This window comes from Lutjanus erythropterus, chromosome 6, assembly GCF_056507025.1.
Source record: "Lutjanus erythropterus isolate fLutEry1 chromosome 6, fLutEry1.hap2, whole genome shotgun sequence".
Taxonomy (NCBI): domain Eukaryota; kingdom Metazoa; phylum Chordata; class Actinopteri; order Lutjaniformes; family Lutjanidae; genus Lutjanus; species Lutjanus erythropterus.
Window position 1 is genome coordinate 6,236,709 of NC_139322.1, and position 25,915 is coordinate 6,262,623.

At 38.8% G+C, this 25,915-nt stretch overlaps 4 protein-coding genes across 4 annotated transcripts; all 4 read right to left on the reverse strand.

The window, feature by feature from the left end:
• Positions 1 to 13,465: 13,465 nt before the first annotated feature.
• LOC146324733 (P2Y purinoceptor 1-like) lies at positions 13,466 to 14,458 on the reverse strand. The gene has a single exon (XM_084722051.1). The coding sequence runs from the start codon at positions 14,456 to 14,458 to the stop codon at positions 13,466 to 13,468; it is 993 nt and encodes a 330-aa protein (XP_084578177.1).
• A 1,785-nt stretch (positions 14,459 to 16,243) lies between these two features.
• Positions 16,244 to 18,894, reverse strand: LOC146324734 (P2Y purinoceptor 1-like). The gene has a single exon (XM_084719923.1). The coding sequence runs from the start codon at positions 18,851 to 18,853 to the stop codon at positions 17,861 to 17,863; it is 993 nt and encodes a 330-aa protein (XP_084576049.1). The 5' UTR covers positions 18,854 to 18,894; the 3' UTR covers positions 16,244 to 17,860.
• Positions 18,895 to 20,698: 1,804 nt separating this feature from the next.
• Positions 20,699 to 21,933, reverse strand: LOC146324735 (P2Y purinoceptor 1-like). The gene has a single exon (XM_084719924.1). The coding sequence runs from the start codon at positions 21,893 to 21,895 to the stop codon at positions 20,915 to 20,917; it is 981 nt and encodes a 326-aa protein (XP_084576050.1). The 5' UTR covers positions 21,896 to 21,933; the 3' UTR covers positions 20,699 to 20,914.
• Positions 21,934 to 22,551: 618 nt separating this feature from the next.
• LOC146324736 (P2Y purinoceptor 1-like) lies at positions 22,552 to 23,760 on the reverse strand. Its single transcript, XM_084719925.1, has one exon. The coding sequence runs from the start codon at positions 23,758 to 23,760 to the stop codon at positions 22,768 to 22,770; it is 993 nt and encodes a 330-aa protein (XP_084576051.1). The 3' UTR covers positions 22,552 to 22,767.
• Positions 23,761 to 25,915: the final 2,155 nt, after the last annotated feature.

Sequence of the window (25,915 nt, forward strand, 5' to 3'; positions counted from 1 at the left end):
ATTATTTGTGCTTTGTGGGTTCATGGTTATTACTGTAAAAAGAGGATAAAATGTAAATTTTTTTGTCCCCTCTCAAGATTAGTGGGTTACTCAGTGAGTCACGCCTCTGTGATTTCGTAAGATCTGTGATAATGAATCAGTGTTATTCTTCTGGTGAGGATGAGTGTGAATAAGCTCCTCTGCTGGGCTGTTAAAAGAAAGAAATGTTGAGCTTACATTAGCAAAGAGACATTTACTAAAGGTAACAGTTCTAAGAATGGAAACAATTATAATTGATGTTAATTTTTGACAATAAAGCTTTGGGATGACTCACTTATTCTTTTGGCATGTGTGTGTGTGTGTGTGTGTGTGTGTGTGTGTGTGTGTGTGTGTGTGTGTGTGCCCAGCTCAAAGGGGGCTCGGCTTTTCTTAGACACAAGTAGGGGAAACCACTACCTTACACATTCAGTGTAATATGTAGTAATCAAACATAAAAAGAAACACATTTCAGTCATCTGGTTTTCAGTCACATCACTGATGACTGACAGATTTTATGATTACACTCTGCAATTTTGTTTTCTTCTGCAATTCACTGGGAAGAATTGCTCAACAATGAGAGAGATGACATCCGATAATGATCGAGACTCACAGACCACTGAACACGAATGCGATGTTGTACTTTTCCAATTTTGTCGGAATCTCATCGGGGCATGAGAGCACTGGCTGGATGAAGAGACAGAACGCTTTAAGAACACGGCGGCGGCCTCGATGTGTAATTTGGCATTAACCGTGTATTACATGTGACTCGTGGAAATAACAGTGACAACCAAATGTTTGACAGGGGATTTTCAGTCTGTGCTGGGATTGTAATGCGCACACACAAACACACACACACACACACACATACACACATACACACACAGAGTGATGCCTGATTGAAAGATGCTCTTTATGGCATGGCTCGCAGCACATTGACAGCGTGGCCGGGCTCCTGCAACATGGAACAACAAATAAAATGTGGCTCCTGTGGATCACCTTTGAGCACAGGGGAGCCCGTTTCACCGCTCCACCATGTCTCCGTCACTGCATGATAAACATTACAGCAGCTGCAAGACATTAAATCGTCAACACAAACTCGGAGGTGTTGGTAAAATGTATAAAACACATGGTGAGCTGAGGTGTACGTGTCACAAATTGCAACGGGGACTCATGAAGCCACATTTAAGCAAAGAATTTATGTTTTGATTTGGCTATAGGGAAGTCCAAGGAAAGTAATTTAGTTGTTGTTCTGAGATATACGTTCTGCTCTGTGTGAATCAACTTAATTATCCTGGATAAATAAATGGATGGTGAGCTCCTAGTATAACAACATACAAGAGTGTGCTGAATACAAATAATCAGTCGCTGAAATAAATCTACTCTCAGGTGTGTTTTGCAAGCTCTGTACAGTAGACCATTATAAATAACCCTGCAAGTAAAATTAATAAATAAAAATATAATTTTGAATTCATGAATAATAATGACCTCAAAGCAACTCTGTAACACTTTCTAGTAGACCACATCTGTAGTGCTCCATGGGGGCATTCATAGTGATGCTTTATGGTTGCACTCATGTACAGACTTAATGTTTCCTGATGCAGTACATCAACAGTCATGAAATATTATAGAAGCAATGTAAAAATAATAATTAATTCAAAAAAGTTGCCTCTGCTATTTCTAGCTCATGCAAAACTCTGCTACCAGGATTTTGATTCAGGCTAAAACACTGGTGGAGGGAGGCACCAGCAAAAAATAAGCAAAATTGCCCTCTTGGATGCCCCTATGGTAGATTAAACATGGTAAATGCTCTCTACTGAGCCCTTTAGTGTACCCTTACAGTGGTAAAATGTCCTCTTGAGTGCCCTTTCAGTAGAGAAAACACAACTGAGTGCCCTCTAGAGCAGACCTGGGCAAAATGCGGCCCGGGGGCCAGATGTGGCCCACTCAAAGGTTTCATGTGGCCTACAAGGCCATCGAGGAAATACCAGCAAAGACACTCAATAGCATTTTGCTTACCACTAAATCATTATCGGACCTTTATTTTGAAGGGGGTCAGTACTGTGCTCATTGGTGATGACAATGAACTGTATCTTTTATATTAAACTGTAACTTTATTCACTCTGTTGTTGATGTTGTTCCTCCTCTACTTTCTAAGCCAACAAAACATTAGCCCATAAGTCATCACACAGCAGTTCAGAAAAGGTGACCCTCAGTAGAAGTGTCCATTATAGAATACTTCACTTTTGCCATTATGAAGACCTTATATAATTTGGGTCTGACCCGTGGCATGAAAAATAATTGGACACCCCTCCTCTAGAGTGCCCTTCCAGTGGACAAAGCATGATAAAGTGCCCCCTAAAGTGCCCTTTCAGAGGAGAAAAAGTGGTGAAGTGCCCTCTAGAGTGCCCTTCTAGTGGTGCCCCCCTGCATACATACTGGTGGTGCGCTTTCTTTCTTTTTTTTTTTTACCACTGCACCAACTACACCGGTCACCTGTTGCTTTTTAAATTATTTTGAGAAATCGCTGTTCACTTACAAAGCCCTGAGAGGTCTAGCTCCAAGTGATTTGGCAGATCTTTCAGTGCCCCCTCCCACTCGCTGAGATCCCTGCATGTGTCGTTGCTGGATTTCTTTCTTAAAAGTACTAGAGCATGTTCAGTCAGGGCTCTGAGACTGTGGAACAACCTGCCTGAGGAGATCGGGGCTGCAAACTCTATCTCATCTTTTAAATCGCTATTAAAAACCCACTTTTTTAAAATTGCTTTTTTATTGATTTTGTAGTTTACTCTCCTTGTGTTTTATAATGTGTTTAGTTTTTATGACTTTTAGTTTGTTTTCCTGTTGTTTTAAATGTGATTTTTTTTTTAATCGTAAAACACTTTGTAACTGCGTTATTAAAGATGCTACATAAATAAAGTTTATCATTCCTTCTATTGTTGTTGTTGAGTTATAAGTTCAAGCATCTTACAGATGTTTTTGACTGGTTACAAAGTACAGTAGAGATTAACTAATGGGGTTTATAAAGCATTATGACCACCATCACTCACCTCAACAATCAACTTTAGTAAGGACTCATAGGATGCTATAATAGTCCCTGCAGTATCATAAAATATCATTCTACATCTTAAGTTAAGGATGCAATAATAATGTCTGCTTCATAATAACTATCTATGCTGCATCATAAGCGATTATTATATCACATGCCAAACTGCTGAGAATTAAAATTAAAATTTGCAGCTTTTGTAGCCTGAAGGTATAAAACCTTGATATATTCAATGTAAGGGAAAGACTAAATACATTTTGTTAAGCTTTATTTTCAATATGGAATGACATACAATGAGTTAGGGTGTTTGCTTCTCTGCATTTTAGCACCTTACATAATAATTCCCTTTTGATGCTGCACAGATTCTTTGAAATGCATTATACTTGACTAACCATAGACTATTATAGCACACACCACTAACAAAGACCGCACTATATGTTTAGTATAAAAGGCGGTTTTGCGAAGGATGGAGACTCAGGGTCGGGGCACACCTCGATGAGCTTCATCGCTTCACCTCCCTGTGGTTCCTTTCAAAGACAGAGAGAAGAATTACTTGGGGAGGTCTTAACACTAATATGCATGTCTTTGATGAGAGGAAAGAGGAGCATGCTTCGGAGACCCAGGGAGGACGAGAGAACTCCCTGTCGAGGGAACCTGGAATAGACGCGGTTGAGCCTTCCTCCTGTGGGGCCGCGGTGCTGACCGCTGCCTGCTGAGAAAGAAAAATGGGGTGTGGACCGAGCTAAACTGGAGAGGGTCAGATGTGCTTATATGAACGAGAGGGAGGCCCAGGTGGTTAATTCATGAGACACAGGTGATTTAACTTAGTGGGAGACACAGGTTGAATTAACAAAATGCAGGAAGTTCAGTTAGGCAGACTGTCCTTTTGCATGTTTATGTCTATAGTTAATTCTGCCTTTCACTCCTCTCATGCACGCTCACTCATAATTTTGCTTTCTGTCAATTGGCGATCACATCTTACGATTTTATCTTCACCATACTGCTGTTCTGCACATCCTTCCACCTCCCATTCACTGCCCAGTCTTTGTAGATTTATCAGCTTCATCAGCCTCACCAGAGTTCTCCAGCACCAGTGTCTGGACTCCACGGGGGGGAATTTATCTCTGCCTCTGCTCAGAGGGCAGACGCCCCTCGACTACAAATCTCCCTGTAGAGTCCGAGCGCCAAAGACTTTCCGTCAGGACTTTATCATCACTCATCATCTGTTATAATAAACTTTATCTTTACTTCATTCACTTGTCTCTCCTGACTGAGCTACACCTGATTGTTGAGGTAGTCATAATGTATTATAAGCCCTATCAGTCACCCCAGGACGTTTGAACTTATAATTCATGAGTCACATCCATAATGCTTTATGACAGTTGATATGGTGCATCAGAAAACATTATTTGTGTTTATGAATCTATTTTAATAAACAGTGTTGGGATGGTTACTTTTAAAACATATTCCACTACAGATTACATGCCCTGAAATGTAATTTGTAAGATATTTCCATTAGATTACTCAAGTAAGATTTTTGTGAATGATCTCATTGCAGAAATGTGGGTAAATTTTCTTTATATGTCCATGACAGAAACACTTTCCTGACAGTGTCCTGGCTGTGCGTCTCCTCTGGTGTCTTCTAGTGTGGAAGGTGCACTGAGCATGCACAAGTTTTGCATATTATTTATTTATTTATTGTTTATTTGATAGGAACAGACACAATAGACATAGACAAGCTGAAATCATCCGATCTATCTATATAGTATCACAGTGTTTAAAACAAATTTGGCTTTTATAAAAATAAGAGACTGGAACAGTGAGAGAAAGAGATGTCATACTGGATACAGCAACAAATCATTAAACTAAGTAAAAAGACATTACATTTAAAAACCAGACATGAGTACATTTTTATGGGAAATGTCTGCCTGATATGAATTTCAGAGCAAATAAAAACTCAGAACAAAAGAACACTTCACACCTCTATTTGATGAGACAGGTGCGGGGGAGAGAGGCGAGTGGGCCATGAAGTTGAGAACGAGGGAGTGAGCGAACAGCTGATTGCTTCAGTTTTCCTAAACGAGGACGTCCTGACCTGCTCGGTGCGTCGGCGAACAGGCCGAATGACGTGCTGCTGGCCTGGAAGAGTGCCCGCCCTGGCTCTGTTTCAGCAAAGTTTCACACACCTCCAAAGTATTTTTATCCGGTTAAAATGAATCTGACATCTATGATGTCTGTTTCCCCTCGTCAAAGCAGTCGAAAGGGAGGATGAGAGACAAACTAACAAGACTGAGAAGCTCCTTTTATGTGATTCACAGCCGCCTTTTTATAGGAAGATCCGCAAAAAAGGAGTTGGAGAGAAAAAGGGGAGCTTTTGAGAGTTACAAGCAAATAAACTGTCCTCCAACTATATAACAAGGCTGATTTAAGAAAAGTACGTTAGTTATGAACAAATAAATTACTCATCTACAGATGCAGGGATCTCAAGTGCACTGCTGCAACATTCTTTGTCAAGACAGCAGTCAGCTCTTGCTTCTTAACTTTTGATTTGAGTGCAAAACCTTCACAAAAAATCGTCAAATGTTTTCATTTCATATTGTTTACAAATGACCAGGGTGTAAGTAGGATAATGAACTTGTAGGCGTGCATTAAACACACATCTTCTCATTGATTATCCCTTATTTATGACATTTATTTGCAACTTTTCGATTCTAGATGTCCAAAATAAATGTTATATTGCAAGTTGGAAGGTGTGAGTCCTTTTTATGAGAGAATAAAAATACAGAAAACCCTTCAAGTAAACTATTTTTTAAAGACAACTGCATTCAGAATACCGCCTATTTAAACTGTAATGTCATACAGTTACTGATGCTTTATATTTTAAATCCCCAACCCTGGTCATAAAGAATTACTCATGCATTATAATGCACTATGAATGTCCCCATGATGTACCATATATATTGAACCTGTTATCAGATTCACACAAAAACTTTTTATTAACCTTTATCTTTGCTGACCGAACCTCAGCAGCATCCTGACTCTCAGTGTGATGCGGTTAAGTACAATAAAGACGAGTTTGTTCAAAATTTTTATGCTTCTGCTGAAATGTTTTGCTTTTCCCTGACACCCAGAACCACAAATAATACACCTACTTATTCAACAAGCCCGGGGTGCCTTATTATCGAGTCCTTCAAAGCTGTCACCCCATGGAGAGGCACTGCTGTGCAACAATAAATTTGGAATTCAATTAACCAAAGCACATCTCGACCTCTGATACTGAAGCGCAACATAACAAGGTAGTTATTATCGTGTCTTACATAACTGTGTCCTGGTACAACGTGTAAAACTGTAACAGCTTTGTTCCCAAACAGATTCAAACTTCACTGCCACTTCACAGTTTTCTCCCTTCATCATCATCATCATCATGTTTATCGTTTGTCTACCTCTCTTTGTGTTTCACTTCACTTCTCTCTCTCAAGCCGCCCCTCTGTCTCTATTGATCAGACTTCTTTATCAGGAGTTTGTTTCACTTTCAGTCTCCAGGGAGATGTATTGACATTCAAAGCCGCAGTCGTCCGTCATATCAGTAGTTTACACAGCGGATGTGCTGCATCCTTAACCATACAACTGAACACTGCATGTTCATAATGTATCGATGTTATGGATGTAACCGCTGTCCTGTCGATTTACTGCGGCGCCATGAGACAGATTATAAACTGAATGTTTGTCTGCGTTTGTGCCCATGGCAAGAGGTGATACGGAGATGAGCTGATTGATTGACTGATTGATGGATTATGCTCTTTATATCAGCTTCACACAGTGCTCAGAGGTGACTACAGTAACAGTTATTGTTCCATTTGAATTATTTACATCAGAGGTTTTCAAAGCGGGAGTCGGGCCGCACCAGGGGGGAGTCAAACTGTTTCAGGGGAGGCTCAGCGAATGGAAAAGAAAAAATACTACTTTAGTTATCAAAAAGCAGAGATTGGAAGTAAGTAAGTACAAATACTTTTTGTTACTGAAGTAGATTTTTCAGGTATTTGTGCTTTAGTTAAGTACTGGGTGACTTTTACAATAACACATAAAAAAGATGAATTATTGGTGTATACATCAGTCCATATTTAGCACAGCAGATGTTACAAGATGAAAAAGAAATAATGACTAAAAACAACGTAACATGACAAAATAGGCAAAACAGCATTTCATTCAATGCTGTGAGAAACACTAAATTAAATTGTTATTTTTAAAGTTTAGACTGTTATTTAAGATATAAACTTTAAAAAAAGAACACAATGAAGTCCTGAACACAAGCTGTGGTCTCAGAGCCTTTGCTGTCTGCTAAACGTCCTGCACACAGTTAAAACAACCAAAGAGCTAATAGAACAATGACCGAGTGTCAATCAAATTTAAATTTAAATTATAATATTAAGTTTGTAACTTTTAAAACAAGACATAACACATTCTTCCTCTTACATACTGGCACTTTAAATACCACCCTTGCTCAGTTCAAGGCTCTCAGGGTTTTGCTGCTACAGGCTAATTTTCTCTGATGTTAGCTAATATGCTACGTTAGCTATCCAAACCTGTGCCTGCGGCGGCTTTTTGGGTTTTTTTCTTCCATACATCCTTGCTCTCATAGCCTTATGGCTACAGAAATGGAGATGAAAGGTTTGGATATTTATTCAAATCACTCATACATAGTGAAATATATACGAGTAAAAGCACAGACTTGAAAATCTACTCATATAAGTAGAAGTGCCCTACAAAAAACTACTTAATTGCAGTAATTTGAGTATCTGTAATCAGTTACTTTCATGCCTACTTGCTACAACAGCTCAGCTAGAATGCCACTGCTGAAAACAGCTGATACTCAGATGCTAGATGTCTTCAGTTCCGTAATGTGGCATTTTATTTTATTTTTATTATAACTATATTCTAATTATATTCTTTGCAAGCTCTTGCTGACTATATAAAATTAGGTGCCGGGCCAGATTCAGCCTGCAGGCCCTGAATTTTACATACGTGGTTTATGGAATCAAACCAAATGATCCCATAGAGGAACTGAACAAAACTGAGGAAGTAAACTGAGAGGGCAGCAACTTTTTACAAGGTTTGTCAGAGGGGAGGCCAACTGCGACTTTTAAAACCCCTGACTAACATTAATCAAATGCAAATTCATAAATGTTAACTGAATAAAGATAAGAATACATTCCTTTCATGACAATGAGGTACACCAGACAGTTTGGTTAATTGAGATATTTAATACAATCAGACACTGTTTTTCAGTTGCAAATATTTTCATGAGAGTCATTCTCATCACTTATGATGCCACCCCACTCATTCTTACACAATAGTCATTTAATAATAAATAAATAAGTAAGGAGCACTTCAAAATTACAAACACATACAAAGAGAAGTGTTGTTTATCTGCCAGCAGCTGTTTGCAGGATCAAACTCAGTCTAGTTATAACTGAAGTGTTTACTAAGTGGCTAAATTATGCATCAGTGAATCAAAACACGAATTACATTTTTAAAAAAAAGTTTTTGAGTGGATAATAATTGTTACTGAATACACCTTCCAACAGAACTGGAGTCAGCTTGCTGATGTTATGATTCTTATGACATGTTATGACTGAAGAGTGAAAGCAGTGATCTGAAATATGTTTGACATGATAACAAAAATAAAAATAACGCAATGTAAGTCACAGAACATTATGTCACAAACATTTCACTAAGGTACATTAGCATAAACAGATGTCATTTTGAAACATATTTCTCCATGTTGTCTATGTACAGTACATATAAATACACCACAGTCACATCTTTATATTTGCAAACTATAAACAACAGACCTTTTTCACAGCAGACAGTTTGACATGAAACTGTTTGTTAAACACAGGCGTGCCAGTGATGCTAATTAAAGTTTTGTTCCACTCAGAACAAACAGGGTCAGAGTGTTGCTATTGTGGCTCACTGGAAAGGCCCTGTTACACTAAATGGAACGGGACCTTAAAGGACCAGTGTGTAAGACGTGAGCTTACAGATTGCAAAGGTCCCTACCGGCCCAAAAAGCATTCACCCACATGGACCACCTTTACAAAAGAAGAACTCATCATGACAATGTAAAGTCTATAAGTTGTAGAAGCTATATAACACATCATCTTTATTTCATTCACTTGTCTCTCTGATTGAAATGTGGGCAAAGTGGGAAACACTGCATGTTCAGTGGGCAGTATAATCAGGAAGTAAACTTTTTTGTCAGCTGTCATGAATAGACTCTCTCGCTGAATGGGTGTCATCTTTGCGTAAACTATTTAGCACCTTATAATATATCAGTCCCTCCAGGAAATTGCAATGTTGCAATCGCAACGATTTGTGCAAATTCAAGCAGTCACTGTGAATTCTGCAATGACCTCCCCACTCCAATCACAGCAGTGCCACACACAGACGTTATGCTTGTACTTTATGTCTCAATGAACTGACTCAATGTTTTATTATTTCATTTTTTATATATTTATATTGTTTTATTTTGTGATGTGCACTTAAAAGGACTCAAGGTTTGCCATTGTTATTGGCATTTATCAATGCCTTGTGGACTTTTTAAAGTTAGTTTGTGTTGTTTTAATTTGAATTTGAGGTCCAAAAAGATTTTGCTTCTTTGTGGAAGACCCACCAGGTGCACTTCTTCATTTACAAATAAAACAGACAACAGAAACAGAGGACACTGAGAACATTTCATTCTCACCAGAACAAGCTGAATTACACGAAAACATTTACAATTTATTTCAGTTTTCCTTCGGTCATGCAATTGTATTGCAAAAAATATCTAAAAACACTGCAACATGCTCACACACTCCCAAAAAAGAATCCAGTGAAATCCTGGAGGGACTGATATATCTATGGGCTCCATGAAAGAGGACCTGTGATATAAACGGCTCATTCAAAGGTCACGGAAACACAACACTTCTTATTTTCAGGTAATGATACACAAGCAAAAACATACTTATGACTATTATATTCCATTTATACCGTATTCTGCTAATAGACCTCTATAAATCCTACACACTGGACCTTTAATCAGCATCATCAGTAAAACCTGTGTTTACCCGACTACTTCATATCAAAATAGCTGCTGTGAAAAAGGTCTATTGGAGGTTATGTCCGAACTTACTTTAATAAAGTCTTATCCAGAATTCTGATGGCTGAACAGGCTAGAACTTAGGAAGGCCTGTACAGACAGACTTATTGAGAAGCTGGTGCAACCAAATAATGAAGTACAGCATGAAAACTTTAAATGAAAAGCCTTTACATACAGCAGAATCGACAGTCATGGCTGGCCTGATGTAAGCAGACATGCTGTCACTGCAAAAACATAACAACTCTGGATTTATTGTTATACAGAAGCAAAGTTTTGTTTACAGGCAGAGCAATTTAGTCAGGGAGACCCAGAAGGTCCTCTTTTTTTTCCATTTTAAATTAATGAGGGAGATGATAATTTTCTCCTGAAAGCTATTGGTCCACAGACACAAATGAGGCTACATCATAAAAACTATAAAATGTCTCCATCTAGTGACTGAAGTGGTGTCAACACTCAGTTTTCTTAATCACAGACCTCATGAGCTTTTGGAGCTGTGAGGCCACATGGATCTCTTAGGAGTGATGAAATCTTGACCTGACAGTTTTCCAATGATTTTGTAATGTTTGTAGGCGATAAGGTGGGGCCACAAATCAGGAGAATTAATCTGTTCTGACTGCAGAATCACATAAGTATGTTTAGGTATCATGTGACTGTATCACTGTTCTGCTAAATGAATGATTTCTGTGCTTTTTTTTTTTTTAACCTTAAAGCCGTTATACACTATATTTTTAGAATAACAATGTAATGACTATGTTAACATAAAAAGAGTTGCCCACAGCCGACTCTGCATTTCACTGCAGCTGTATGAATTTTTATATCATCTTTCAGGTCACTGTTTTGATTTTACTTCAGTATGTTGGCTCAGTTTCACAGCTTTCATCAGGCAGCTAAAAACCTTCTGTGCAATACTTTTACTTTCTTGCTTGCAGCTCCCATTTACAGCATCAGCAAACTTTGCAGGTCCTCTGAGCTTTAAGCTATTGCGTTCTTTTTTTACACTCCGCTTTCGTGAACCTGACTCCCAAAGCAGCTGTTTTCAGCAAAAAAAATGGCTCTAAAACACACTGTACACATAGTGAACATGGTCAGAAGATGTTAAGGAAGTTAAGGAGCCAGATGTTTCCCCCAGGTGTTGTGTGGAGACCAAAAACAGAGCAAAAAGGAGAGTGAATATTGGACATAGGACCGTTCACACCAAGAACAACTATAACAATATAAATAGGGCTGGGGTGATTTGTCATCAATTTATCATCATAATCAAAGTAATCAGTTATGGAAATAGGTCAATTTGCATAATCTGCGTAAACACACCACTATAAACTGAACTGCAGTGTTCATTTTTTTTTTTAAACTATATTGTATGTTTAAGTGTATGTTCAGGCTAAAGGTTCAAATACATCCCTGGTCCCCAAGAGACCAAGTTTCATAGTCAAAATTTAATTGCTAAATCTCAGTCAAGTGAAATAAAATGTCAGTATCAATTGTCAGAACAGCCTCTGTAAGGACCTAATTTGGCGGCAATGTCACCGCGACCTCTTTGCGGAAGATGTCCGTCAGCAGTTCCCGCATCTACGCCGCCTGAGGGACATAATGAGGCCGGAGAAAGTTCATCAGCGGGTCGCTTTTAATTGTACTGCAAAGGGTGTTTCGCTCTTTATTTTACATTCCAGGCCATCATCTCCCTCTTGCCTCCTCATTATCCCCCTCAGAGGGACGAGACGCAAAGGTAGATAGACGTACATGTGTCCTCCATGGACTGAATTTTAAGCAGTTTATTGAATTAAACATTGTGATAGTTTTAGATATCCTCTGTTGGTGTTCTGCTGGTTAGAACCGGTGCAAAGCAGCGGATGGATGACTTTACTGATTAACATTTTTTTGTTTAGGCTTTTAAATTATTATTATGCTTATTATGTATAATACTTAAAGTACAAGGTTTATTTGCACAATGATTAGGTTGCGAATGCTCCTTCAAGCAAATACTTATTTTCCAAATGTGAGCGGTGGGAGAGGAAAAATGTTAATAATGCCTGGTTTTAATTTTAATTAGAAGATGAGAGCGAATGGCCGACACTTCCAGGCATGGAGGAGGACTTGTGGGATTTCCTCATTTCAGGCTCAGAGTTTAGAAACATGAGCTTGTCTCATTGATTGTACTGGGCTGTTTGCAAACACAGCTTTGCTCAAAAGTTTACTTGAGTTAACTTTTTAAGCCAAAGTGCAATAGAGGTTTTTGAGAGTTGAAGATGTTCAACTTTCAGTTAATCTTTTTGGATCCGGAACATCTTCCATCTCGTTTTGACACTTTTGTCTTATTCTCCAACACTACCATTAAGGGTCTACGTGAAATTCGGAATGAGCCGGTTAAAATCTCTCTCATGTTTCTCACCAAATCCTGTCCTCCCCAAATTGGAGGGAACTTTGACGTGAAAATAGTAAAGTAATTGTCTTGCCTTGTAATGTTTTACAGACGTTTCCAGCAAATGTCAAAAGTCTAACATTAAGAAATAATTGAACAAAGAAATGCTTCAGCCCAATGGATGGCATCCACATAGCTGATGGAAACTTTGAGCTTCCCCTGACCTTGAAACCAGTGCGGCACCAGTCCACAAACTGGTTGTAGTGCTTGATTTACATGGTGACAATGGCCACATGTGACATCTTTGGGAAGCATCTAATTGGATGGTTTAAAAGTGATTTTAGACATCAAACCTTATCAATGTTATGAAATGAAATGGAAATAAATGGTTTGGGCATCCTTGAAATTAAAAATGCACAAAGATGCTTTTAGTAGTAGACCATCTACACTGTGCCATGAACCAATCGAGCATGCATTGCACCAGCCTACCTCCTCATGTTTAGATCATTATCTCCCAAACAGCAACCTTCTGAAAGAAGATTGCTGTCTGGGAGATCTCTCAGAAGATTGCTGTTTGTCTATTTATTTAGACATCTTCCTGAATGTGGTAAAAAAAAAAAAAATATATATATATATATATATATATATATATATATATATATATATATATATAAAAATATATATATATATATATATATTATGACAGACACAAAATGAAAAAAAATCCTTTTTAAGGAATTATACAATATTTACAATATTGATAAAGATGCTGCTGTCAGTCTAAAAAAAGCAAGATCAGCTGTTTAAGCTATTTGTACATTGAACTTCATCTACAATGTTAACACAGGCACACAGCACAGATATTTACAGAATTATTTAAACAGCATTACCAACATGTTTTGTTAGTTTAAACCTCAGTTTCAGTTGCACTTTGTGCCACAGGTTCACGGCTGGACTTGGACAGGAACAAACGGCTGAACATCTGGCGAGCTTGTTGGAGCAGCTGTCTGAGCTGAGCGGGGACGTCTTCATTTCCATGGAGGTAAACCAGAGGGTTGAGAGTACTGTTCAGACACGCGAGGCCACGACTTATCTGGTAAGCGATGTAGACTCTGTTAGACCATTCACGACAATTGTTCCGTTTTTGCAGAACTCTCGCCAAGAGGTTGAGGTTTTTCAGTACATGATAGGGGATGAAACACACAGAGAAGAGCAGAATCAAGATGAGCAACAACTTCAAACTTCTCTGTTTCTGTATCTTATCAGTTCTCTTCATTGTCCATAAAACCACAGCCATGTGTCCATAGCAGCCCAGTGTGATGAGGAATGGAACACAAAACCCAGTGATTGTCCGTCCAAGGCTGTATTTCAGGTAGTCCTCAGCGTGGTCCTGAATGGTGGTATCAAAGCATTTTGCAGTGTTGTTTCGATATGTTTTGATGTAAAACATGTCTGGTAGACTTTGAACACTCACCAGCAGCCAGACTGTGATGGAGATAGCCACAGAGTGAGTCAGAGTTAACCTTCCCTTCACTCTGACTGGATGAACAACAGCCAGGTATCTGTAGACACTTATACAAGTCAGGAACCCGATGCTGCCGTACAGATTCAGGTTGAAGCAGAATCTTGTTATCTTGCAGAAAGTAGCTACAAAGATCCATTCTCTCCCCATAAAGTAGTAAACCACCAAAATTGGGAGTGTGAGCAGGTACAAAATATCAGCAAGTCCAAGGTTGAGAACAAAAACATTGATGATCTTCAGCTTCTTCCATTTCTGCAGCAGAGACTTCAATCCCCATCCATTGGCCACCAGACCAACGATGAAAACTAAGATGTAAAAAGAAGGCAGGAATCTGCCTGCGAAGTCAAAGTCAATATGAAGACATGAAGTGTTATTCATTGTCTTCTGGACAGCAGTTATAGTTCCCTGTCTCACTGAGTGTGCTGCTTTATGTTCTGAGAGAACTTCCTGTTAAAAACTCTCTTAAATTTATGGTAACAGAGATAAAACCAGAGTGCAAACTCAGCTAGACTTCACACATAATGTGTTTATCTCTGTTAGAACTCACTGTGTAATATCTTGCCACCAAAGTGATTTTATGAGTGCAAATATTCAATATATGAATAATAATCAATATACTGTACATATAAATCATTTTTCTCTTTGTCTTTAAAAGCAGAATTTATGTAATTAAATGTATTTTGAATCCAGATTTTCTTTGTGAAGTACATGAAGTTGGTTAAACTGATTCAAAAATTAAGAATTCATTAGTTTTAATATAAACTTAACCAAACACTACCATTTGAGTGGATAACTTAATACACTTTATTTTTGACAAAATGTCACACAATACGGTCGTGAGTGTTTTAGTATGGATAATTTTATGTGTTATATTTCAGCTATATATTCAAAAAACGTCACATGAGAAATTTCAACTGAAGTTCATACTTTAATACTTTTGATTTGCATAACTGGGCTACTGTTGTGTTTGTTTTGCAAAAATATAGACTTAAAGGGACACGTAAACCCAAAATCAAAATTACATATTTTACCTGGCCTGTAGTGCTGTTTATCCATCTAAATGTTTTGGTGTGACTTGCAGAGTTTTGGAGATAATCAGCTGTAGAGATGTCTGCCTTGTCTCCATTGTAATGGGACTAAATGGCACCCACCCTGTGGTACTCAGCGTACCAAAAAAGATGCATTTGAAAAATTCAAACCCTGTCGAAAAATCTACCTAGCACAAGATAATCCACAGACCTTGTTGTGAGTTATTTCATGAAGGATCTACTTTCTCTTCTGCAGTAAAATCTACCCGAAACACTTTCTTTCAACAAGACAAAAGTCTGATTTTTAGGCACAGAGACATGTTTTATTTTAAAATGTCTTAACTCAGGCTGGCTCAAATTGTCCCAGCGGACTCTGCGCCTGTCTCAGAAGCACAACACAGCGTCTGCAGTCAAGTCAGAGACCACTGAAGAGGACTTCATGCACCTCGTGTACACTGGAAATCAGGTCATCATTTCCAGCTACACATCTGGTTAAAGCAGTGGTTCCCAAACTTTTTTTCTGCCATGCAGAAGCCAAAAAGAGTTTGGCCCTCGTAAACACCACTGGCCCATCACCTGTACAAACTTTAATCCCCCTGAGAACTCAATCATCATGAAGCCCAAACCTCAAATAAGCTCTTGTTTGCCATTTTTGCATGTAAGCCCTCCTGTGATCCTGCAAGTCTCATTTAACCCACATACATTCAAATCTAGAAAAGGCCCGGGGTTAATGCAGCTAAACATCAGAAGTTTAAGTAATCAATTCAAATTATATCAGCTGGAAACCCCGACATCCTGGTTCTGATCTGGCTCAAACAGACTGTGCAGGGCAGACTGGAGAAGCAGCTCATTGGGTAATTTTTAGAAAATTTGTACATCCTCCTTGAGAAAAGCAAAAACTAGATATCACACAGAATTGATCGTTAATGCTTTTACAGACCCGTCAACATTTCGGAAAGCAGTAAATATAAACAAAAACAAATCCTCTACATCCATTCCTTCTTCTGTCACATTTAATGATTTCTTATTAAATACTCCATCAGAGATCTGCCATACATTCAGCGCACATTTTGTTGCTGCTGGAAATCAGTTTCATCAGGTTTACGCAGGTTCTTTTCTAGATAACCATCTGTTCCTTCCTCAGACAGCGTCTCTCACTTCACTCTTGAGGTTTTCACTTCCTCTGCTGTAAAAGAGGCACTTCAAACTGTTGATTCTAGGAAAGCAACTGGGGAAGATAAATTAGGTCCGTAATTTTTTAAGCTCCGTGCACCATTTATTACCAACCAAATCACACATCTGTTTAATCTCTCCATTTCTATACTGGAGTCATGCCTCGGGTCTCGAAGTCAGCACATGTTCTCCTTCTCCATAAGGGTGGTGATAAAAATGGCCGACCTCCAAACTGTCCTTTCTTGCTAAAATCCTGGAATCATTAGTTAATAATCAGCTCAAGTCGTTCCGCTCAAGTAATTCTGTGTTAAACCCACATCAGTCTGGTTTCAGAGAAAAACCCAGTACTGTCACTGCTCTCTCACTGCTACTGTACTCTTTGATGACTTATCAAAAACTTTTGATATTATCGAGCACGCTCTGCTCCTACAGAAGTACAGTGTGTGATTTGGTGACTGTCCAAAGGTGTAAAACACAATTAGATGTAAATGTAGGCATGCTGATAAACCAAACCCACCCTGGAAAAAGTCTGAAAAAACATCCAAACCCAACCAGATCACCATATACTCATTTCTGTGTTTTATTTTATTTTTTGTTTGTTTTATTTATTCTCTCTATTTTGTTGTTTCTCTCTTGATTTTGTTGTTTTGCATGTTTTCTTTTCCTCAGTACTACTGATCTGTTTCTCTGTAATATTTTGGTATTATGGATCATTATGTATAATTTTGGGTCCAGTCGACGATATTTTGTTGTACTTGTCTAACTTAAACAACTCTATTCCCCATGTTTTAAGTCTCTGTGAAGCATCTTAATGCCTCTAAATCCGGTGGCCAGAAAAATCACTCTTTTTTCATTACCAGTTACTTTGGAGTGTAACGGTTTTAACTAATTGGAAATAACAATCCGCCCCAGACTTTCCTCCATTGTTACAGACAGCTACACCTCAGTATTCGTGAAAATTGTGGTCTCCCTTACACATTATTCTTCATGGCTGTAACTCAGTTATTAAAATGAACATTCTCTTATGTATCAACTTTCTTGTTTCTATGTTTCCTCTTTCAACTCCTTGCAACTTTTTTAAAGACCAGGGCACAATTTGCCTTATGTTACCTTTTCAGACTTAAAGATTTGCCATTTTGCAGTGCAAAGATCAGGGCAACATGGATACATATGGGATCTATCATGTTAAATTCCCTGACTGCACGGTACAAAAAAGACATAAAATATTTACAGCGCAGTAGCTGTAGGTTTCATGACATGAGCCCTGTGTGGAGAAATCACTTCCATTTGACTGGCTCCATGCTTTTTCACTTCACCCAATGGCCCAACTAGGGTGTATATGTCCTTGGTGATTATTATTATTATTCACACTGGCATATAGCAATAAATAAAGTATCTATCTATACTTTAAAAACAACTATCATAAACAACATTATGGCTACATTGTATTAGTAGGACACTATCTACTATTTAGACCAATTCCTGAATGTGGTAACAGTATTATGACGGACACAAAATGAAAAATAAAATTAATTCCTTTTCGAGGCATTGTACAAAATTTCCAACATGTTTAGTTAGTTTAAACCTCAGTTTCAGTTGTAGTTTGTGCCACAGGCTCACGGCTGGACTTGGGCAGGAACAAACGGCTGAACATCTGGCGAGCTTGTTGGAGCAGCTGTCTGAGCTGAGCGGGAACGTCTTCATTTCCAAGGAGGTAAACCAGAGGGTTGAGAGCACTGTTCAGACACGCGAGGCCACGACTTATCTGTTTACCAGTGTAGACTCTGTTAAACCATTCACGACAATTCTTCTGTTTGTGCAGAACTCTTGTGAAGAGGCTGAGGTTTTTAAATACATGATAGGGGATGAAACACACAGAGAAGAGCAGAATCAAGATGAGCAACAACTTCAAACTTCTCTGTGTCTGTATCTTATCAGTTCTCTTCATTGTCCATAAAACCACAGCCATGTGTCCATAGCAGCCCAGTGTGATGAGGAATGGGACACAAAACCCAGTGATTGTCCATCCAAAGCTGTATTTCAGGTAGTCCTCAACGTAGTCTCTGCTGGTGGTATCAAAGCATTTTGCAGACTTGTTTACATGTGTTTTGGTGTAAAACATGTCTGGTAGACTTTGAACACTCACCAGCAGCCAGACTGTGATGGAGATAGCCACAGAGTGAGTCAGAGTTAACCTTCCCTTCACTCTGACTGGATGAACAACAGCCAGGTATCTGTAGACACTTATACAAGTCAGGAACCCGATGCTGCCGTAGAGATTCAGGCTGAAGCAGAATCTTGTTATCTTGCAGAAAGTAGCTCCAAAGATCCATTTACTCTTCATAAAATGGTAAACCACCAGAAATGGGAGTGTGAGCAGGTACAAAATATCAGCAAGTCCAAGATTGAGAACAAAAACATTGATGATCTTCAGCTTCTTCCATTTCTGCAGCAGAGACTTCAATCCCCATCCATTGGCCACCAGACCAACGATGAAAACTAAGATGTAAACAGGAGGCAGGAATCTGCCTGCGAACTCAAAGTTGATACGAGGACATGAAGTGTTATTCATCTTCTTCTGGACAGCAGTTATAGTTCCCTGTCTCACTGAGTGTGCTGCTTTATGTTCTGAGAGAACTTCCTGTTAAAAACTCTCTTAAATTTGTGGTAACACAGATAAACCCAGAGTGCAAACTCAGCTAGACTTCACACAGGATGTGTTTCTCAACCTTAGAACTGACTGTGTAATTTCTTGCTACCAAAGTGATTTTATGAGTGCAAATATTCAATATATGAATAATAATCAATATACTGTACATATAAATCATTTTCTCTTTGTCCTTAAAAGCAGAATTTATGGAATTAAATCCAAATTTTCTTTGTGAAGTAGATAAAGTTGATCAGACTGATTCAAAAATTAAGAATCCGTTAGTTTTAATTTAAACTGAACCAGACATGACCATTTGAGTGGATAACTTATTATACTTCATTTTTGACAAAACGTCACAAATATTACAATCATGACCATTTTGGTATGGATAATTTTAAAAGTGTTATATTTCAGCTCTTTATTCAAAAAACGTCACATTAGAGAATTTCAACTGAAGTTCATACTTAAATACTTTTGATTTGCATAACTGGGCTACTGTTGTGTGTATTTTGCAAAAATAAAGAATTAAAGGGACACGTAAACCCAAAATCAAAAATACATTTTTTCCCCTGGCCTGTAGTGCTGTTTATCCACCTAAATGTTTTTGGTGTGACTTGCAGAGTTATGGAGATAGAATGGCACCCGTCCTGTGGTGCTCAGTGTACCAAAAAAAAAGAAATGCATTTGAAAAATTCAAAACCTGTCAAAACAAATCTACCTAGCGCAAGAGGTGTTTCGTGATGGACCTACTTTCTTTTCTGCAGTAAAATCTACCTGAAACACTTTGTTTGAGTAAGACAAAAGTCTGATTTTAGGCACAGAGACACGTTGCTTCCTCTTTCAACTCTGTCCAACTTTTTTTCAGGACCAGGGCACAATTTCCCTCATGTTATCCTTTTAGAGGATTTGCCATTTTGCGATGCAAAGATTAGGGCAACATGGATACATATGGGATCTATCATGTCAAATTCCCTGACTGTATGGTATGAAACAATGGAAAATATTTACAGCACAGTAGCTGTAGGTTTCATGATACAACCCCTATGTGGAGAGTAACTTCCTTATGACAAGCTCCATGCCTTTTCACTTCCCACAGTGGGCAGACTTGGGTGTATATGCCCTTAGTGACATTTTCCCCAAACAAGGTTCTTTCCTGGAACTAAATGAGTCTTATTCTCTACCAGGCTCCTCAAGGTTCTTTCATCTTAAGTTTTGTACTGCTCTAAAAACACCTTGGGACTCCCTGAGTTACCCAGCCCCTTGTTAAACTTTTTCATAGTAAACTTGAGGACAGATGTTCCCACTCTAAAACAGGAACCTTTATGCACATGTTTTGGGATTGTGAAAGTGTGAAATCTCTCTGGGTATATGTTACTGACACAAGAAAACTTGCTTGATAAACCTCTTCCATTGTGCTCTGCCTTTTGCTCTTAGGTCATAACTGAAATATTATATGCAGTAAAACTAATATTTCTTTCTGTTTCAACAGCCGCAAAAAAGACTATTGTTAAAAGCAGGTTTGAACGGTAAAAACTTGTGACAGTATCCTCCTGGTCGCATTATATCTCTGCTATAACTCTAAGATATGCAGTTCAGGGATAAATAAAGTATCAGGACATAAACATCATGGCTACATTGTATTAGCAGGACGCAGGACACTATCTGATCATGCACTGCACTGAACTTCCCCACCCAAAACCACATGAAGTCACCACAAACCTGTTCTGAAGGACGACAGTGACCCATCAAGAGTAGTGGTTTACCTGAGTTTTCTGTTTATTTAGACCAATTCCCGAATGCGGTAACAATATTATGAGCAACACAATACAGTATTGATAAAGATGCTGCTGACAGTCTTAAAAAAAGCAAGATCAGCTGTTTAAACTATTTGAACATTGAACTTCATCTACAATGTTAACACAGGCACACAGCACAGACATTTACAGAATTATTTAAACAGAATTTCCAACATGTTTAGTTTGTTTAAACTTCAGTTTCAGTTGTAGTTTGTGCCACAGGTTCACGGCTGGACTTTCGGCTGAACATCTGGCGAGCTTGTTGGAGCAGCTGTCTGAGCTGAGCGGGAACGTCTTCATTTCCATGGAGGTAAACCAGAGGGTTGAGAGCACTGTTCAGACACGCAAGACCACGACTTATCTGTTTACCAATATAGGCTCCATTTAACCATTCATGACAAATGTTCTGTTTGTACAGAACTCTTGTGAAGAGGCTGAGGTTTTTAAATACATGATAGGGGATGAAACACACAGAGAAGAGAAGAATCAAGATGAGCAACAACTTCAAACTTCTCTGTTTCTGTATCTTATCAGTTCTCTTCATTGTCCATAAAACCACAGCCATGTGTCCATAGCAGCCCAGTGTGATGAGGAATGGGACACAAAACCCAGTGATTGTCCGTCCAAGGCTGTATTTCAGGTAGTCCTCAACGTGGTCTTTGCTGGTGGTATCAAAGCATTTTGCAGACTTGTTTACATGTGTTTTGGTATAAAATATGTCTGGTAGACTTTGAACACTCACCAGCAGCCAGACTGTGATGGAGATAGCCACAGAGTGAGTCAGAGTTAACCTTCCCTTCACTCTGACTGGATGAACAACAGCCAAGTATCTGTAGACACTTATACAAGTCAGGAACCCGATGCTGCCGTACAGATTCAGGCTGAAGCAGAATCTTGTTATCTTGCAGAAAGTAGCTCCAAAGATCCATTTACTCTTCATAAAATGGTAAACCACCAAAAATGGGAGTGTGAGCAGGTACAAAATATCAGCAAGTCCAAGGTTGAGAACAAAAACATTGATGATCTTCAGCTTCTTCCATTTCTGCAGCAGAGACTTCAATCCCCATCCATTGGCCACCAGACCAACGATGAAAACTAAGATGTAAACAGGAGGCAGGAATCTGCCTGCGAAGTCAAAGTCAGTACGAGGACAGGAGGTGTTATTCATTGTTTTCCAGACAGCAGTTACAACTCCCTCACTGAGTGTGCTGCCTTATGTTTTGAGAGAACTTCCTGTTAAAAACTCTCTTAAATTTGTGGTAACAGAGATAAAACCAGAGTGCAAACTCAGCTAGACTTCACACATGATGTGTTTCTCAATCTCAGAACTGACTGTGTAATTTTCCTGGAACTAAATGAGTCTTATTCTCTACCAGGAACCTCAAGGTTCTTTCATCTTAAGTTTCATACCTTGGGACTCCCTGAGTTACCCAGCCCCTTGTTAAACTTTTTCATAGTAAACTTGGTGACAGGTGTTCCCACTCTAAAACAGGAACCTTTATGCACATGTTTTGGGATTGTGAAAGTGTGAAATCTCTCTGGGTATATGTTGCTGACACAAGCAAATTTGCTCTGCCTGTTGCTCTTAGGTTATAACTGAAATATTATATGCAGTAAAACTAATATTTCTTTCTGTTTCAACAGCTGCAAAAAAGACCATTCTAAAAAGCAGGTTTAAACATCATGACTACATTGTATTAGCAGGATGCAGGACACTATCTGATCATGCACTGCACTGAACTTCCCAACCCCAAACCACATGAAGTCACCACAAACCTGTTCTGAAGGACGACAGTGACCCATCAAGAGTAGTGGTTTACCTGAGTTTTCTGTTTATTTAGACCAATTCCCGAATGCTGTAACAATATTATGAGCAACACAATACAGTATTGATAAAGATGCTGCTGACAGTCTTAAAAAAAGCAAGATCAGCTGTTTAAACTATTTGAACATTGAACTTCATCTACAATGTTAACACAGGCACACAGCGCAGACATTTACAGAATTATTTAAACAGAATTTCCAACATGTTTAGTCAGTTTAAACTTCAGTTACAGTTGTAGTTTGTGCCACAGGTTCACGGCTGGACTTTGACAGGAACAAACGGCTGAACATCTGGCGAGGTTGTTGGAGCAGCTGTCTGAGCTGAGCGGGCAAGTCTTCATTTCCGTGGAGGTAAACCAGAGGGTTGAGAGCACTGTTCAGACACGCGAGGCCACGACTTATCTGGTAAGCGATGTAGACTCTGTTAGACCATTCACGACAATTGTTCCGTTTTTGCAGAACTCTCGCCAAGAGGTTGAGGTTTTTCAGTACATGATAGGGGATGAAACACACAGAGAAGAGCAGAATCAAAATGAGCAACAACTTCAAACTTCTCTGTGTCTGTATCTTATCAGCTCTCTTCATTGTCCATAAAACCACAGCCATGTGTCCATAGCAGCCCAGTGTGATGAGGAATGGGACACAAAACCCAGTGATTGTCCATCCAAAGCTGTATTTCAGGTAGTCCTCAACGTGGTCTTTGCTGGTGGTATCAAAGCATTTTGCAGTGTTGTTTTGATATGTTTTGATGTAAAACATGTCTGGTAGACTTTGAACACTCACCAGCAGCCAGACTGTGATGGAGATAGCCACAGAGTGAGTCAGAGTTAATCTTCCCTTCACTCTGACTGGATGAACAACAGCCAGGTATCTGTAGACACTTATACAAGTCAGGAACCCGATGCTGCCGTACAGATTCAGGCTGAAGCAGAATCTTGTTATCTTGCAGAAAGTAGCTCCAAAGATCCATGTACTCTTCATATGATAGTAAACCATCAGAAATGGGAGTGTGAGCAGGTACAAAATATCAGCAAGTCCAAGGTTGAGAACAAAAACATTGATGATCTTCAGCTTCTTCCATTTCTGCAGCAGAGACTTCAATCCCCATCCATTGGCCACCAGACCAACGATGAAAACTAAGATGTAAACAGGAGGCAGGAATCTGCCTTCAAGGTAAAAGCTGATGCTAGGACAGGAGGTGTTATTCATTGTCTTCTGAACTGCAGTTATAGTTCCCTGTTTCGCTGACTGTGCCGCTTTATGCTCTGAGGGAACTTCCTGTTAAGACATCCCTCAAATTTGTGCTATCAGAGACACAGCTGGCCCTCCCACTGGATGTGTCTCTCAAGTTTTAATTTTGGGTCTGGTCTTATTCATAATTTATATCAACATTCTCATTCTATTGTATTACCCTTTAAGCTGATGATATTGTGTTTAACTTGTCTAACTTAACCAACTCTATTCCCCTTGTTTTAAATCTCTTACTTTGGACTGTAATGGTTTTAACTAGTTCGGAATAATAATCTGCCCCAGCCTTTCCTCCATTGTTACAGACAAGTACACCTCAGTACCAGTGAAATTTACATGTGATTTAACCACTGTACACGTTATTCTTCATGGCTGTATCTCAGTTATTAAAATTAACATTCTCGTCCTTATGAACCTTCTTGTTTCTATGCTTTCACTTTCACTTCCTTGCAACTTTTTTCAAAGAACAGGGAACAATGTACCTTATGTCATCCTTCTAAACTTCTGCCAAAAAAAATAAAGGTAAATATTTACAGCACAGTAGTTGTAGGTTTCATGATATGAGCCCTATTTGGAGCAGTAACTTCCTTATGACCAGCTCCATGCCTTTTCACTTCTCCTTCACGTCCTTCCAGTGGCATTTTCACCTTGTTGTGTGAAACTGCCACTGGAACTAAATTCAGATTTTATGATACACTGTCAAAACACAACATTAACCCCCTACCTGTTACATCAGTGTGGGATAAAGACCCTGACGGGCTTGGCTTTGACTTGAACTGGTCTAAGATCTGGAACAATGTTTCCTCCTTTTCCAAGAATCTGACTCATCAGCTGATTCTCTTTAAGCTTACTAAGTTATGTCTGAACACAGATTTAAATTGAAACTTATTCAAAGTGATCCTTGAGACAGATGTTCCCACTATAACAAACAAAACAAACAAATAATTCTTGCTGCTTCAACAGCTGGAAAAAAGACCTTTTTGTCTTTTTTGTGTAATTATCTTTATTTAATTTCATACTTTACACCATGAGGTTTACCTTACAGTCTTTCAACAACAAAATTAATAACACCATGTAACACATAATATGTATGCCATAGCATGTCCTGTCCTTGAATGGTATCAAGCAACATAAAACATTTATTTATCCTTACATTAACATAAAACATAAAATACAAGACACTCATTCATTCACCTTACATACTATTCATATACCTCTCATTCCAACTAGCCTACCCCCACAACATTCAAACACACACACACACACACACACACACACACACACACACACACACACACACTTATACATTTATGTTAAAACACACCTTTTAACTAAATATAATATATAATGTGAAGTTACAATGATACTTTTCTATGCAAACATATTTCCTTATATAGAGAAAAGGGGGCGTGTCAGTATGCAGAGTGCACACAGCAGGTACGAACCTGTCAGATTAGACGGATTCTGATTCACTAATATACACACGGTGGTAAGAATAAAACTTGGCTGGTGTGCATGTTTCATTAATCAGACGGTGACTTTGCATGGGAATTTATTTTGTGCACGCACATGTTACACACATGTTAGTGAATGAGGCCCAGTGTCTTTTCTATGGACAAATAGTATCAAATCTTTCCAAATCTGTAGAGTAGGAGCTTCTGTTTTTTTTTTTTTTTTTCTAGTGTTTTAAAATGAGCTTCTTGCAGAGAATTGAGGAGAACATAATCATCTGCCATCCCAAAGGATATCTTACTTTTTCTGCATTTGCAGGTTCACAGCCGGGTAAACAAAACTGTTGCACACATGGCACCACACTCATACCTGTCCCCCCTAAACAATGGCAGGTAGGAACTAATTAACTATTAGACAGGAGAGACATGAAGAAGAAACTTAAATACTACACATGTGAATGTGTAGTATCAGTACATAAACAACAACATGACTACATTGTATTAGTAGGACACTATCGACTCGGTGCTCTGAATCAACTGAGATCATGCACTGCACTGAGCTGCTCCACCCAAAACCACATGAAGTCACCACAAACCTGTTCTGAAAGAGGACAGGAACCCATCAAGAGTAGTGGTTTACTTGAGTTTTCTGTTTATTTAGACCA